Consider the following 13712-nt stretch of genomic DNA (forward strand, 5'->3'; position numbering starts at 1 on the left):
GTACTCCTGAATGTTCTGTGTTCTGCTCATTACATAAAGTCTATTGACAGCTGCACTGTCAAGTCAGACCTAATAACACACTTGCAACAAACCTAGCCATCTGTGTGAAATCGTGGGTGGTGTTCAATAAAGTATAAATGCTACAGGAGCAGATTGGTAACTAAATTGTCTGCTGTCTAATTACGGATTTTCCCACATTTCTACTTTCAGGATGCTCCTGTGGCACGGCTCACGGTTAACCAACTGGGTAGGGATCCTGAGTAGAGGTCTGTCTGTGGCCCCGCCTGAGGCTCCAGTCACTGGGTACATGGTAAGGGTGTTACAGTATTATTGGGTGTGAATTCACAATGTGAGCTGTGTTGCCTACACCAGTTATAAAGTTGTTGATCATGATGAACTCTAAGCTCTGTATTTTTAATTGTCCTTTCTTTTACAAGATTGCTAACCTAGCAGATTCACACCCCTTTCCATTTTAGTTTAGGGCTTTTTGTGGGCTTTCACTCATCCATCTGTGTCTCATATCATCAGCCTTTCTAAGCCGTAAAGCATGGGAAGAACACAATGATGTCTTCTGTCTTCAGCTATGACAAAAGATGTCTGAGGAGAGAGAGAGGGGGCATTAGAACTGAATGGAACGAGGGAGGAGCTACGGGCGCATCCAAGATGGCCGCGTGAGCACAGGGCTCCCGAGACCGTCGTAGCCCCCCGAATATATCCTGCCACTTATCCTGTTCGCCGTCGAACTCTTAGTGTTGCTGAACCACGGGAGAATCGAACGCTGTAACCCGTGTCCCGGACTCACCCCGGATGCCAGAGTTGTGAGGTTAAAGAGTTTGCGGCCTCTACCTTCCGGATGCCCGGCGCTTGAGTTGGCTAAGTGCCCGAGGTGTAGTTCAACAACAACGGTGCGATTTACCGGAACTGGCCGGTCTGGCCCTACTTTCGCTTTTGATTTCATCAATCGACATCGACTTCCGATCTGGGTGCTTTCACTAGCGCGGACGACTCTATTGCTGTTCAAAGAGCTGGTTGACTGCAAAGTCCGATGAGGGAAAAATCCTTGTATTGAGAGCTGAGTTTCTGGCCAACCATCGCCGGTGCTCTGCCTTGAGGCCTGCCTGTTCCCTACCTCCGTGGGAGTGGTGTGAGCGTGTTCCGCGGATCAGAGGCTGAGGGAGAGATCTTGTCGTGGGCACTTGGAAGTCTTACCCCCTCCCTGAATTGTACGACGAACTGTGGATTGTGCTGAAATGGCAAATAAACCGGAGGGGGATAAGCAGAAATTGAAGACCACTAGATGTGGAGGTTACACCCAATCGAATGTTATGGACCGCTATGCCCAAGTTAAGGTATCGCCTGGTGGAACACGTGATGAGGCGAGGAATTCCTCTGGTCCGGTAACGGAGCCCACGTTACAAGATGTAATGGCCGCCATTGATGGGATCAAATCCTCCCTTGGGAAACAAATGGAGGCTCTTGCTCATAAGCTGGACACAGTGTCCATTGAGGTGAATTTAATTCGTACTGACCTCACGAAAACTAGTGAAAAGGTCAAATCATTGGACATTAAAACATCAAGTCTCACGGATGACGTCACAGAATTGCAGACTGAGGTCCGAAATCTGAGGGCCTCGAATGACCTCGTCGTCTGGAGGATTTCGAAGGGAGGGCCCGGAGGAATAACGTGCGCATCATCGATTACCAGAAAAGGCGGAGGACCAAGCGGCGGATCTCTTTGTTGAGGATCTTATTGTTAATCATCTAGCACCCAAAGGCCTGAGTCAGTTCTTCACTGTCGAGCGGGCACACAGGGTCCCTGGCGGGAAGCCGCGAGTGGGCGCCACGCCTAGACCTACTATAGCTCGGATATTTAATTTTCGGGACAGAGATGCCATCCTCCAGGCCTCCCGCGTGGGTGGGCCCTTGAAGTATGAGAATGCGTCCATCAGTTTCTACCCGGATTTCACACAGACTGTTCAGAAACAGAGACTCAGTTTTACGGGAGTGAAGAGAAGACTTCGGGACATGGGACTCAAATATGCTATGCTTTTCCCTGCTAGGCTGCGGATCGAACACAGTGAGCGGGCCTACTTCTTTGAAAAGCCGGAGACAGCGGCTGACTGGTTGGACACCTTGTCGGCTCAGCAAGAGCCAGAGGGACAGAGTGGTGGTGCGGAGGGGGAATCGCAGGAACAGGAATAAACACTGTGGTTCTGGTATCTGGGGACACCTTGGGTGCTGATTGTTGTGATGGTTCAGATCTTATTATATTGATTCATGTATTATGGTGGGGGGGTTAACGGGCAATCGGGGGGTCTTTTCCTCCTCAGATCTACTTCTCGTAGTTTAGTTTAGATGTGGGGGCGACAGGCACACTGCGAGTTGGGGTGGCTTTATAGTCGAAAGCAGGGGTGCAGGGTGGGGGGTATTGTAACGGGAATTTTGGGGGGGTATTGATTTTTTGTTTTGTTTGGTTCATGTTCCTGCAAGGCACCATATCTCGAGACTTTTTCATTACTGTGCTAGACTCAAGAGAGGGTTGGGTCTTCTTCCTCTTTCACGATGGGGGTTAGGGTGTTGAGGGCAATGAGCTGGAATGTAAATGGGTTGAGCGATAAGATCAAACGCAGTGTGTTTTTACAGCTACTTAAAAGGCATTCTCCTGATGTGGTACTGCTTCAAGAAACCCACTTGAAAGGGAATACGTGCAAAGCGATGAATAGGAAGGGGTATCGCCTAGTGGCTCATGCTGGATTCACGACTGGTTCCAGAGGAGTTGGCATCCTTCTCAAAAACTCTTCCATTAGAGGTGGAATCTATTGTTTTGGATGATAAGGGGCGCTATGCTGCTTTATCGGGACACTGGGAGGGCTCTATGCTTTCGCTGGTGTCTATTTATGTTCCTCCTGGCTTGCAGTCTGCAACATTTGCTGACCTGGGACGGGTTATACTGGATCTTCCGGGTGGTTTCTTGATCCTGGGTGGTGACTTTAATGCTGTAGTTTCTGGTGTGTTGGATCGATATCCCCCTAGGGATGTCGGAAGGACCCATAAGTGGTTGCCTGACTTTATTGCGACAATGGGCCTGATGGATTGTTGGAGGTTGCTCCACTCAGCAGCAATATACATTCCTCTCGGGTGCCCATGGCAGTCTTTCTAGGATAGATTATGTTTTGGTACCTGCGGCCCAGGCGTCGTATGTCGCTGAGGTCATTTATATGGCATGGGGTGTTTCGGATCATTCCTCACTTTGGCTTAGATTTGAACTAGCTCCTGGCTCAGGGGGGAGGATAGCCCCCATTAACCCTTGGTATCTGTGCAACCCTATGATTCAGAATGATTTGGTAAAAGCGTTGGAGCATTATTTCAAGGATAATGAAGTCTCAGTCTTCTCGTCGGTCTCTATATGGGAGGCCTTTAAGACGGTGCTCAGGGGCCAGGCTTTGTCCTTTATTACAGGGGTCAAGAGGCAGAAGGAGGGGGATGTGGTTAGAATTGAGACCGATATCGTTAGCTTAGAGCGGGAGCTTGAGCAAGAAGTGACCCGTGCTAGACTACATGTACTGCAGTTGAAGCAGCTAGAATACAGAACGTTGGTCACGGACGGGGCGAAGGCCCTTAGTCTGGAACAGCAAGGGCGTCTTTATGACGTTGGTGACAAGGCTGGCAAATTGATTGCTTGGCTGGACAAGAAAGACAGAGCTAGTTGCGTAGTTCCCGAGGTTGAAGCGGAGAGTGGTGCTTGTATAACTGATCCGCAGGGGATAGTGGACTGCTTCGCCGATCACTTTCGCTCTATCTACTCTTCTGTATCTGATAGACCGGAGGAGGATTCTCGCTTATTGATGCGAGACATTGCTCTTCCGTGTCTATCTGTCGAGGATCGTGACCTTATTGATGGTAGGATTACCGCGGAGGAAGTGGCCTTAGATGTGAGCTTCCTGAATTCGGGTAAGGCAATGGGCCCCAATGGTCTCCCGATTGAACTCTACAAGCTTAGCCAGACAAGATTGCTCCCTTTCTGAGAGGCATGTTCCTAGAATCTCGGGAGTGTGGTCTTCTCCCTCGAGATCAGAGACTGGCGTTGATAGTGGTGATTCATAAGGAAGGGAAGCCTAGGAATAGATGTGCTTCATATCGGCAGATCTCGTTGTTGAACGCGGAACCCAAGATTTTGGCTAAACTGTTAGCTACCAGATTACTTAAAGTCATTAGTGAACTTATCCATCCAGATCTGGCTTTATCCCGCACAGGAATACTGCGTTGAATCTTAGGCGTCTGCATGCGGTTCTTGCGAGGGCCTCTACGTTACGGGAGCCAGCCGTTTTGGCGTCATTAGAAGCCACGATGGCTTTTGATACCGTTGAATGGCCGTATCTATGGGCGGTATTGACCAAGGTTGGTTTCGGCCCAGACTTAAGTAGTTGGGTGCGTCTTCTTTACACTGCACCCCTCGCTCAAGTAATGGTTAACGATCGGGTTTCGGCGCCATTTTGTCTTGGGAGGGGCACCCGACAGGGCTGCCCCCTTTCCCCTCTTTTGTTTGCTTTGGCCCTTGAACCGTTGGTGGCTTGGCTTCGCTGGGAGCCTTCGATCAAAGGTATTCGATGGTCTCCGCAGTTCGAAGATCTCATTTCATTATATGCGGACGATATTTTATTGTATTTGACCTCTCCCAGGAAATAGTTGAATGCTCTCTGTGATATTTTGGTCTCCTATGATAGAAATTCGGGATTGGTTATAAATTGGGCGAAATCTTATTTGTATGTCCTGTGTGGTGATGCGCCTGTGTTGCCTCGTAATTGTCCGATTCACATTGCAAAGGATGGGTTCAAATATCTCGGGATATATGTCTCTATGGATCCCGTTGTTGTGGGATGGTAGACCGCGTATAGCATTGGCTAAATTGACGCTCCCGTGGTGTGATGAGGGGATTGCTCTCCCTGATATCAAAAGATATTATTGGGCGTCGCAGTTGGCGGCTATTAATCACAGTATGTACGGGCCTGTGTCAGATCCCGGCTATGCCATGGATAGATGGATACTTCCTGGAGGCAATTGCAACAGAGCCTTGTATACTAGGTCTGTGGAGAAGAGTTTGACTGGGCCGACTAGGACGGCAGAGCGGATATGGCATGATGCTACTAGCTCGCTCGGATGGAAAGACCGTTTGACTTTGGCGACCCCGCTTTTCGGCTCTGAGAGGTTCGGCAGACTGTGGAACACAAAGGGTTTTGACAAATGGGATCTTATTGGCATTTCCACAGTAGGTGACCTCTGGGTGAATGGAAAGGTTAAGTAATTTGTAGATTTACAGACTGAATACGAATTAGGAGAGTTAGAATACTTTTGATATGCGCAGGTTCGTCATGCACTGACATCGGTTTTCCCTGAGGGGGTGGAGATACTGGAGACAGCCCCACTAGAGGACCGTATATTGGATGGTTATCTGCCTGATAGTACCATTTCCCTTGTTTATAAGAAGCAGATTAATCATAGAGCGGACCTTTTGACACATCTACGAGATAGATGGACCCAAGACGGCCTAGAACTTGATGATGAGGACTGACAATCGGCGATCTCCTCACCAAAGGAGGTCGCGATTCCAGCACAACTGAGATTGGTACAGCTTAAAATACTACACAGAGTATATATCACAGGTCCTCGATTTGTACGAATGGGTTTTACGACAGAGGGTCTGTGTCAGCGGGGATGTGGGCACTTGGGAACATTTCTCCATATCATATGGGAATGTCGATATGTGGTTGAATTTTGGGGCAGGGTCCATGGGGTAATGCAAGAAGTGACAGGGGTGGCTCTATTGCCAGAAGCTAGGCGATGTTTGTTGAATGTCTGGGAGCCGACTGATCTCAATGCGACACAAACTCAGTGGGTGACTTTGGGGGCCATGATTGCTAAACGGAACATAGCACAGCAATGGGGGTCCCAGAGGCCGCCCACTATTGAGGTATGGATAGAAAACATGGATTGGTGCATGTTCCGGGAGAAACCTGTGTATTTGGCTCGGGCCACCCGAGGAAATGGAATAATGTATGGGGTCCGTGGAATCGATACAGGGGTAACATATGTGTACCACCTGCGACTGCAACCTTTGATGTCCCACTTTCCCCCTGACCCCTCATTATTGACGCTGACTTTGTATCTCTTTAGTACCCTATCCTCCTCTTCGACCCCCCCCAAGTTCATCACTAATTGTATCGTATGTTGCTATTGTGGACTACCCTCGTATGTTCTATGCACTCATGTATTATGTGGTTGCCCTGCTTTATTAAAAAGAAATATTTAAAAAACGGGAAAAAAACAACTGAATGGAACCTTCTGTACTTCGTCCCATGGCGGCCTCCAAAGGTTTATTTTGTGATTATCATTATTGATAATATAAGGGTGTATCCCAGTGAGCAGCCCTTACCTGAGTAAGAACAGACAAAAAGAGCTAGAGACACCATGAAAATGAAGAAGTAGAGACTTCAATCTAAGTGATATTAAGGGACCAGGACACCCAGTCCCCTATTCCCAAATACTCGACTCATGACTTCCCAGTTGGCAAACAGCACACAAGAGGTCAGTGTACTAACCTGGATTTCACAAGATGATAGTACGGCTGATGGTCCCTCCCTTAAAATGAAAACTAAACCAGGTAAAACACCAAGTTTTGGTTAGCACCTAATCCCCACATTGCAGAAAATTATTCACCATTACCCGGTGCTTTACTTGCTTCTCCTTGTTTTTCTTCCCTCATTCCACTTTTCTATTTGAGCATCACTGTTCTCCATGTATTTATTACTACAGTCTAATGTTAAGCATGCATATACCTTACTCGTGTTGATGGTTCTATGAGTGTATGGATTTTTTGTTTGTTGTATTGTAGACTGATTCTATCTTTTTGTAAATGCTTTCAGTTTGGAAAAGGTATCTACTTTGCGGACATGTCTTCAAAGAGTGGAAATTACTGCTTTGCAACAAGACAGAAGGATGTTGGACTGTTGCTTCTCTCTGAGGTAAGCACTTTTACTGTGCATTACATAATAGGGGCGAGGAAGAGAAAATCAACTGATACATAGTGCAGACGGTTTAGAGGAGCAAGGACATTATAGCTGCTCTGGTTGAATAAATATTCAGGAGGCAGAGGATAGGGTGCAGTAAGGGGAAGAGGTGGGTGTTTTGGTGTTCAGATAGCACAAGGGTTGTTTAAACAGATTGGTTTTAAGTTGTTTCCTAAATGCCATGGTTTTTATCTTCTGCCCTGGTGTTTTGTAGGCACGTTTCATTGACTTGATACCTCTTTCTTTTTGAATGGGGGGCTATAGCAACAAGCCTGTTTGTGTCCTAGAAGTGTTATTTAGGTGGCCTGTCTTTGGGGAATAGGATTAGTTTCTCAGAATTTGAAATCCATCAAAATCAAAGCCACAGTCCTCCTCTCCAAAGACACCGAGCACTGATCCATGATTCTAGTGGTCTGTTTAGCTTTTCTTTTTGTAGTATTAAGTTTTCTAAAATATCCATACAGAATGAGATGCTATTGTGGGACAGGTGGTGGTAATTTGCCTTCTTATTCACAATCAGGACTCTGTCTATGCCATTCACCATTATGTTTCAATGACTGTAATGCTTGCAGACCACGGGTCTCTAAGGCGATCACCTGACTTCGGTGTATGAGAACTATCACTCCATGCCCTCATGGAACATTGCCACTCTTAACAAAGCCTAAAAACAACTACTTGCTGAAGGTTCCACTGAAGCTCCCCCGACAGCTTAAGCGCAAATTTGATGTTGGCAAAGGCAGGATAACTGAACCATTTAGTCAAAGATCATTAAGAAGTAACATTTACCAGCAATCCTGCCTACTACCTGGCTTCTTCCCGCACGGCATGCGCTGAGGTACTGAATACTTAAATGTACAATAGAATGTGTTTTGTGGTATTGGTCTTTCACTAAAGCATGTCTCAGGTACTGTACAAGAATTTGAGGATCAATGTGCTCCAAGTCCTGGGAGTGTTGCATGATTTGACTGCACAATAGCCGGAGATGCTATTGGAGCTTCCCAACAAGGACCAAGTTTACACTAAGTTGAAGTTGTCTGAAAAAGATAGGCAACAGACTCCGGTTTCCCTGGTGCTTGTGCTGTGGTAGTTCTACACTGGGCAATCTTTAGGCCCCGGGGTTAGAGATCTCAGACTCTATATGGTATTAGTGAGATGAGGAGTCAAATTATTAAAAAACATAATATCTGGGCTGCCCACTCTGGAAATAACTCCTCTGACTAACAAAAATTGGTTGGTCACCAAAGCTCCTTCGACTGACCGGATTATGAATGCAACCACAAACTAATTGAGAATGTAATGCACTTAGACCAGATATATTGGGCTCCTATTGACCACATAGGAGGTGGAGACTTCAATTAAGGATTTGCCTAGCCTCCCTTTCACAGCTATCAGGAAGATTTTCTAATATACTCTCCCATCAAGAAGCAAATGGGGTGAAGATTGGGACCGAACCCTGCGGGTCTAACGTCTAGGATGTCCGACCTTGAAGCTGGGGAACCGGGTACGAGGCTCGGCAGGGGCGCTCAACATCCTGTGATTCTGGGCAAATCATTTAATCTCCCCATGCCTAGCGAAACATTAATGTGTCAGTCTGTAATGCAACTGGTGCTCATTTAAAGTGCTCTGATACCTTGGGGTCTAGTTCACGCTATATAAAACTCCCAAGAAAAAAACAAAAATCACATTTTGTTAACAGCAACTCACCTACTGGGGATAGAAAACATGACAGCAACCAGCCTGACCTGCCTCTTGTGAGAGGAGCTTAAATGTTAAAAAATAAATTGTTGGTGGTGGATATTTTTAATAGCAGATTTCTCACATTAGAATGTCTTTCAGGCACCTATAGAATTTTGTAGCAAGGCTCCAGCACCAACCCCATAATCCCCCTCCCTTGCCCCCCCCCCCCCAACCTCCTCCATGGCTTTCACAGCTCCACACGGTCAACCCTTGAAAATGCTGGCTTCATGGGGGCAAGATGGCGCCCGTGACCACGGACGTTAAGACGGCGTTACCTTGCAACTCCTTTGTAGCGGTTGGAAAGATACTATGTTGCATCTGCTACAATAGTCCGCAACGATAGTGAGAGCGAGAAAAATTCACTGCTGAGTGCTGTTATTTAGAAACTTACCGTAATTGAGCCATAATTGAGCAGAAAAGCGTTTTTTCATTGCCCGGATCACCCGCATCGTGGAGGTGGACGTGGTGAGCTGCTGTGTTCGGTGACAGCCTGCGGCGTACGGGTCTGGGAGAGAGAGACACGCCGCGAGTTTCCGAGTGAGTGCTCATTGCTGGAGGCGGCGGCTGCTGCTGGTGACAGGTGGAGGTGAGCACTGGCCCGGTGAATCGGCGCTCCAGCGGGTGATTTGCGGTGAGAGCAGCATACCGCCCAAAGGTGGACGTGGGAGACCCCATGCCCCGGAGAACCCGGTCCCTCCCCAGGATCCGGGTGTAGATGGTGGCCCAGTAGCAGCAACAGAGGAGAGCCGAGGAGCTGGAATAGGCTGGCATAGGCAGGGGGGTCGGCAGTACAGAGGTGAGCAGAATGGATAGTTCAAGAAATACTTCTGCCTCTGCTATTGCTAATGCTAATATCGAGCAAGGAAAAGCTGAGGTTAACACTTCAGAGGGAAACACGATCCAAGAATTTAAGAAAATCCCAGCTATGTTTTTTAATAATAAGGAGCAACGAGGGAAACAGCAACAACCCCCCCAGTCCCTACCTACGCTCCCCCTTGATGGGGGCGTTGATATTCAAACACAAGGTACTCCAGGAGCGATAATTCCAATTACAACTGGAACTTTAAATGCGCAGGCAGCAGTGGCGGATGGTAGTTCTTTAAACCAGGTGAGTACTCCTTTGGCGGACATAATTACAGCTGCATCCGTGGGGCATGAGGCTGGAAAAGAAAAAAATGTGGTGCTTCCTTCACTTAATATGGATATGGAGGTGGAAGAACACCCGACGGTAAATGGTACTATGCCTCAAGTATTAGATGCAGATTCCGGGGATTATTATTCTTAATCTGAACAATAAATGTCCTTGTGTGAAGATTTAGTAAATCAGTATGCTGCACAAATGAGCATGAATGAAGGAAGGGACCATAGTTCATTATTGGACGATTTAGTTGCTCAAACCGATCAAACTGATCAACCCGCCACAGTACGTAGGAAGTTGGATTTGACCTCGATAGAAGCTGGAATTATTGTAAATGGGGCGGGACAGGGGCAGACAGTAATTTCTACTGAATAAGCGGACTTTGTTGATCGGGTAAAGGAGGTGGAGACGAAGATCTCTACACTGGAGGACGATCTTCTTCAACAAAAAGCAGCGACTGCTTCATTACATGCAGTTAGGGATGACTCAGCTTGGAAACTGGCTGATTTAGAAAATCGGGCAAGACGGAATAATTTGCGCGTTTTACAGATTCCGGAAGGGAAAGAAGGTAAAGAGCCTCGCCACTTCATTGTGGAACTATTTAAGAAAGCTTTCCCGGAACTTTCAAAATGGGACTGGGAGCGGGAAGTGGAAAGGGCACATCGCTTTCCCTTTGTTAAACGCGTCTTGCCTAATATAGATCCTGCAAAGGAAAAACCTAGGGCATTCTTAATTTCTTTCAATAGTTTTTGGGCTAGGGAGGAAGTGTTTCAGTTGGCCCGACCCTATAAGAGGAGGTCTGGGGGAGGACTTTGAATTTTTTGTTCAACCCGATTTTTGTCGTTATACTGTGGAATTAAGATGGCAGCTACGTGAATTGATCCCGCAATTTTAAAGTAAAGGGGCTCAGTCTTTTTTGCTGAACCCAGCAAAACTAAAAGTAATTTATAAGGAACGTACATATTTTTTTTCGACTGAGGGTTCAGCTAAAAAGTTCCTACAATCTTTGAATCAGGTATAATTGGATGATATGTAGCTGCAATGTGGTATTATCCATAATGATATATGTATAGGAGTGCACTGGCATATTTTTTTTTTCTCTTTATGTTTATATTTGAAAATATGTTCTAGGATCAGTATGCCACTAAACTCCATTTTTGTAGTTAGAGCTGCGGGAGGTAGCAAGGGGTACACGCTAGTCTCCATCTAAAGGACCATTAGTCCTAAAGCCTCGTTTGAGGGGGGAGGGGGTGGGACTTGGTAGGAGGGGCGGGGGTGGGGGTGGTATTGGGGTCACTAGGGTGGGGGAAAAAGGGGGAAAAATCACAGCTTTTCCAAAAATGCAGAATTTGAATAAAATTAAAAATTGGCAATTGCAAATATATTATTTAGAATTTTTGTGCATTCCGTTTTATGAGATGGTTGCCATACTACGGTCTTTCTCTTATTTCTCATGGCAGTTACTGGTATCATAATTTGTATTTGGAATGTCTGCGGCTTAAATGGCTGGAGTCGTGTGACAGCCAAGATTCGGAATATTCAGCCTGATGTGGTTTGTCTCCAAGCTTTGATATTTGAGTGGGGGCACTTAGACAATATGAGACGTAGGTTGTAGTGTAATGATGGTCCCACGAACATCGAGGGGGCAAGGTAGAATGTACGAGTGATGACGCAAAATGTGAGGACATGGATAATTGTAAGGGCTCGTTTCATGCATATATTAGATCATGTACGGGCGAGTGATGAGTGAAGTATGAGTTCTGGGCACACGATGCAACCGGTATTTTGGCTCAACATTAGACGATGGGTTCTAAGGAGATATGATGACAAGAGAATGATAGAAAGAAGATGCGAATACTAATAGGGTGGTTGTACTATTGATAGAGCGCGCAGTTCACCCGGGTCACCGTATTCACCAATTTCCAACACGCACTGGGCCCTGGCGTGCATAAAATTTTAATACACCATTAACCTTTCGGGTGAACCGGGTGATGGCTTCTGCTACACGCTTCTATGAGTAATCAGGGTTTGGGTTACACCTCTTCTTACCATGTACCTGACTTACCGCAAGTACAACTTTCCGACGGACCTGGAGCTAAAAGGGAAAATAGTAGACAGGGACCCTAGAAAGATATATTCTTTATACTTCAGCACATACTTATCCACAATTTCTGTAAAATGACCACAGACACCTGATGAAGTTTAAAACTTTATATAAAGGTTCAAAGAGAAGATGCCAAGACAATAAGCGATATTCAAAATAGTATATCAAACATCAGAATCAGCACTAATAAGTAACTTTGTATTAGAATTATAACCATCAGAATATATGGGAAGACTAAAAGGTAGGATTTTAGAACAGAACTAGTCATGCAACTTTATGCTAGGTACAATAGGACGGGATTGGGACCTAGAACATGTATTTAACCTAAACGCTCAAACTATTCTTACTAAATTCACTGCAATCAGCTAAAGGAAAGGGAAAAATTTGGAACATACTAATGAAATATAACAGTTTGGCAATTTTCTAAAGGTGGGGAGAGAAGTGGAACAACTCTACAACAATAGCATATAACTTGTTCTCAAGGTGATAGAGCAATATCAAAGGCAAGAGTACTTTATTAAATCAGAGAGAGAGAGAGAGAGAGACAAACCCACAGGTTAATATTTACCTAGGTCTGAGAGAAGACTAACCCTGGCCACGGGTCAGTTGGAAGGACGGGGACAAAGACCCTCAGAAAGGAATACCAGAATGCGAACAGGTACAGCCCACGGACAGATCAGGACAGGATACCCCTCAGGTTCGGGTCAAAGGACTGGGCCTCCCAGGGTACGACCAACACCCACAGCTTCGGACAGCAACGCCTGCGTTACCCCCTTCTGCCAGTAATCCGCCAGAAACCCCGATTGGATTTTCGAATTCCCCAGCAAAGTGCTTCGCCAGCACTTAGGATTTTCCACCCCTTAGGAGTTTGTGGAAAGTATGGACAAAGTGCTCCGCAGCACTTTCAGATTGAGCACCTATTGAGATCGTAGGGTCAGTGACAGGTCTGCTACTCGGACAAGTCGGACAATTTTCCTAAGCTAAACTAGGGTAGTTATACTGTTTTGGGGTCCCTCAGACCACCCACTAATGTTGCAAGTGACAGTTTCCCACATTTTGATTGGTCAGGAGAGGTGGTGCGGTCATTACCACCTCCTAAATTCAACTTTCCCACCATGAAATTTAAATTTTTCTATCCGCCCCTTAGGTTCACATTCCCATCCGTAGAATACAATAGAAAATCTGAGAGCACAGGACATCGCAACATAGTCAGTTATTCTCAAGGTGAGTGTCCTCATCATGTGCTGGTTTTCTCAGGCGCATTTGGCTTCGGGAGCCAGCTGGCTGATTTCAGCGTCTGCGCAGTCGAGTTTCTCCCAGGTCACATGGCAATACCCAGAGGAGCTTCAAATATGGCGTAGCTTAAGCACTCCCAGCCCCCAGAGACGTGGTACATGAAAAGTAAGCGAGAACAAATTAAAATCACATATAAAATGATCACACTGTATACCATGAGAAATTTTAACCAACCCTTACTTTATAATGACTACGGCATTAATGTTTAGTGCGAAAAGACAGATAGGCTGTAGCAGCAATAGCAAGCAGAGAGCGTGGTGAGAGTCAAGCGGCCATTTTTGCAACAGTGCGCATGAGCACAAGTTCCCTCCAGAATGCGAGTGCGTCACATCACATGGGTATGACCGACGCATGCGCAGACTGAATGTCAGCA

At 46.3% G+C, this 13712-nt stretch overlaps 1 protein-coding gene across 2 annotated transcripts in view; it reads left to right on the forward strand.

Annotated features, from left to right (window-relative positions):
• Positions 1 to 13712, forward strand: part of PARP2 (poly(ADP-ribose) polymerase 2) — a 388402-nt gene that overhangs the window by 287840 nt on the left and 86850 nt on the right. For both annotated transcript variants that reach the window (XR_015297579.1, XM_086931868.1), the window contains exons 16-17: positions 211 to 310; positions 6921 to 7019. Coding sequence is in view for 1 of the 2 variants with exons in the window: in XM_086931868.1 (XP_086787994.1) it covers positions 211 to 310; positions 6921 to 7019 (199 nt within the window). In the remaining variant the exon portion in view is untranslated. The remainder of the gene's footprint in view (positions 1 to 210; positions 311 to 6920; positions 7020 to 13712) is intronic.

This window comes from Lissotriton vulgaris, chromosome 7 (genome assembly GCF_964263255.1).
Source record: "Lissotriton vulgaris chromosome 7, aLisVul1.2, whole genome shotgun sequence".
Classification (NCBI taxonomy): Eukaryota; Metazoa; Chordata; class Amphibia; order Caudata; family Salamandridae; genus Lissotriton; species Lissotriton vulgaris.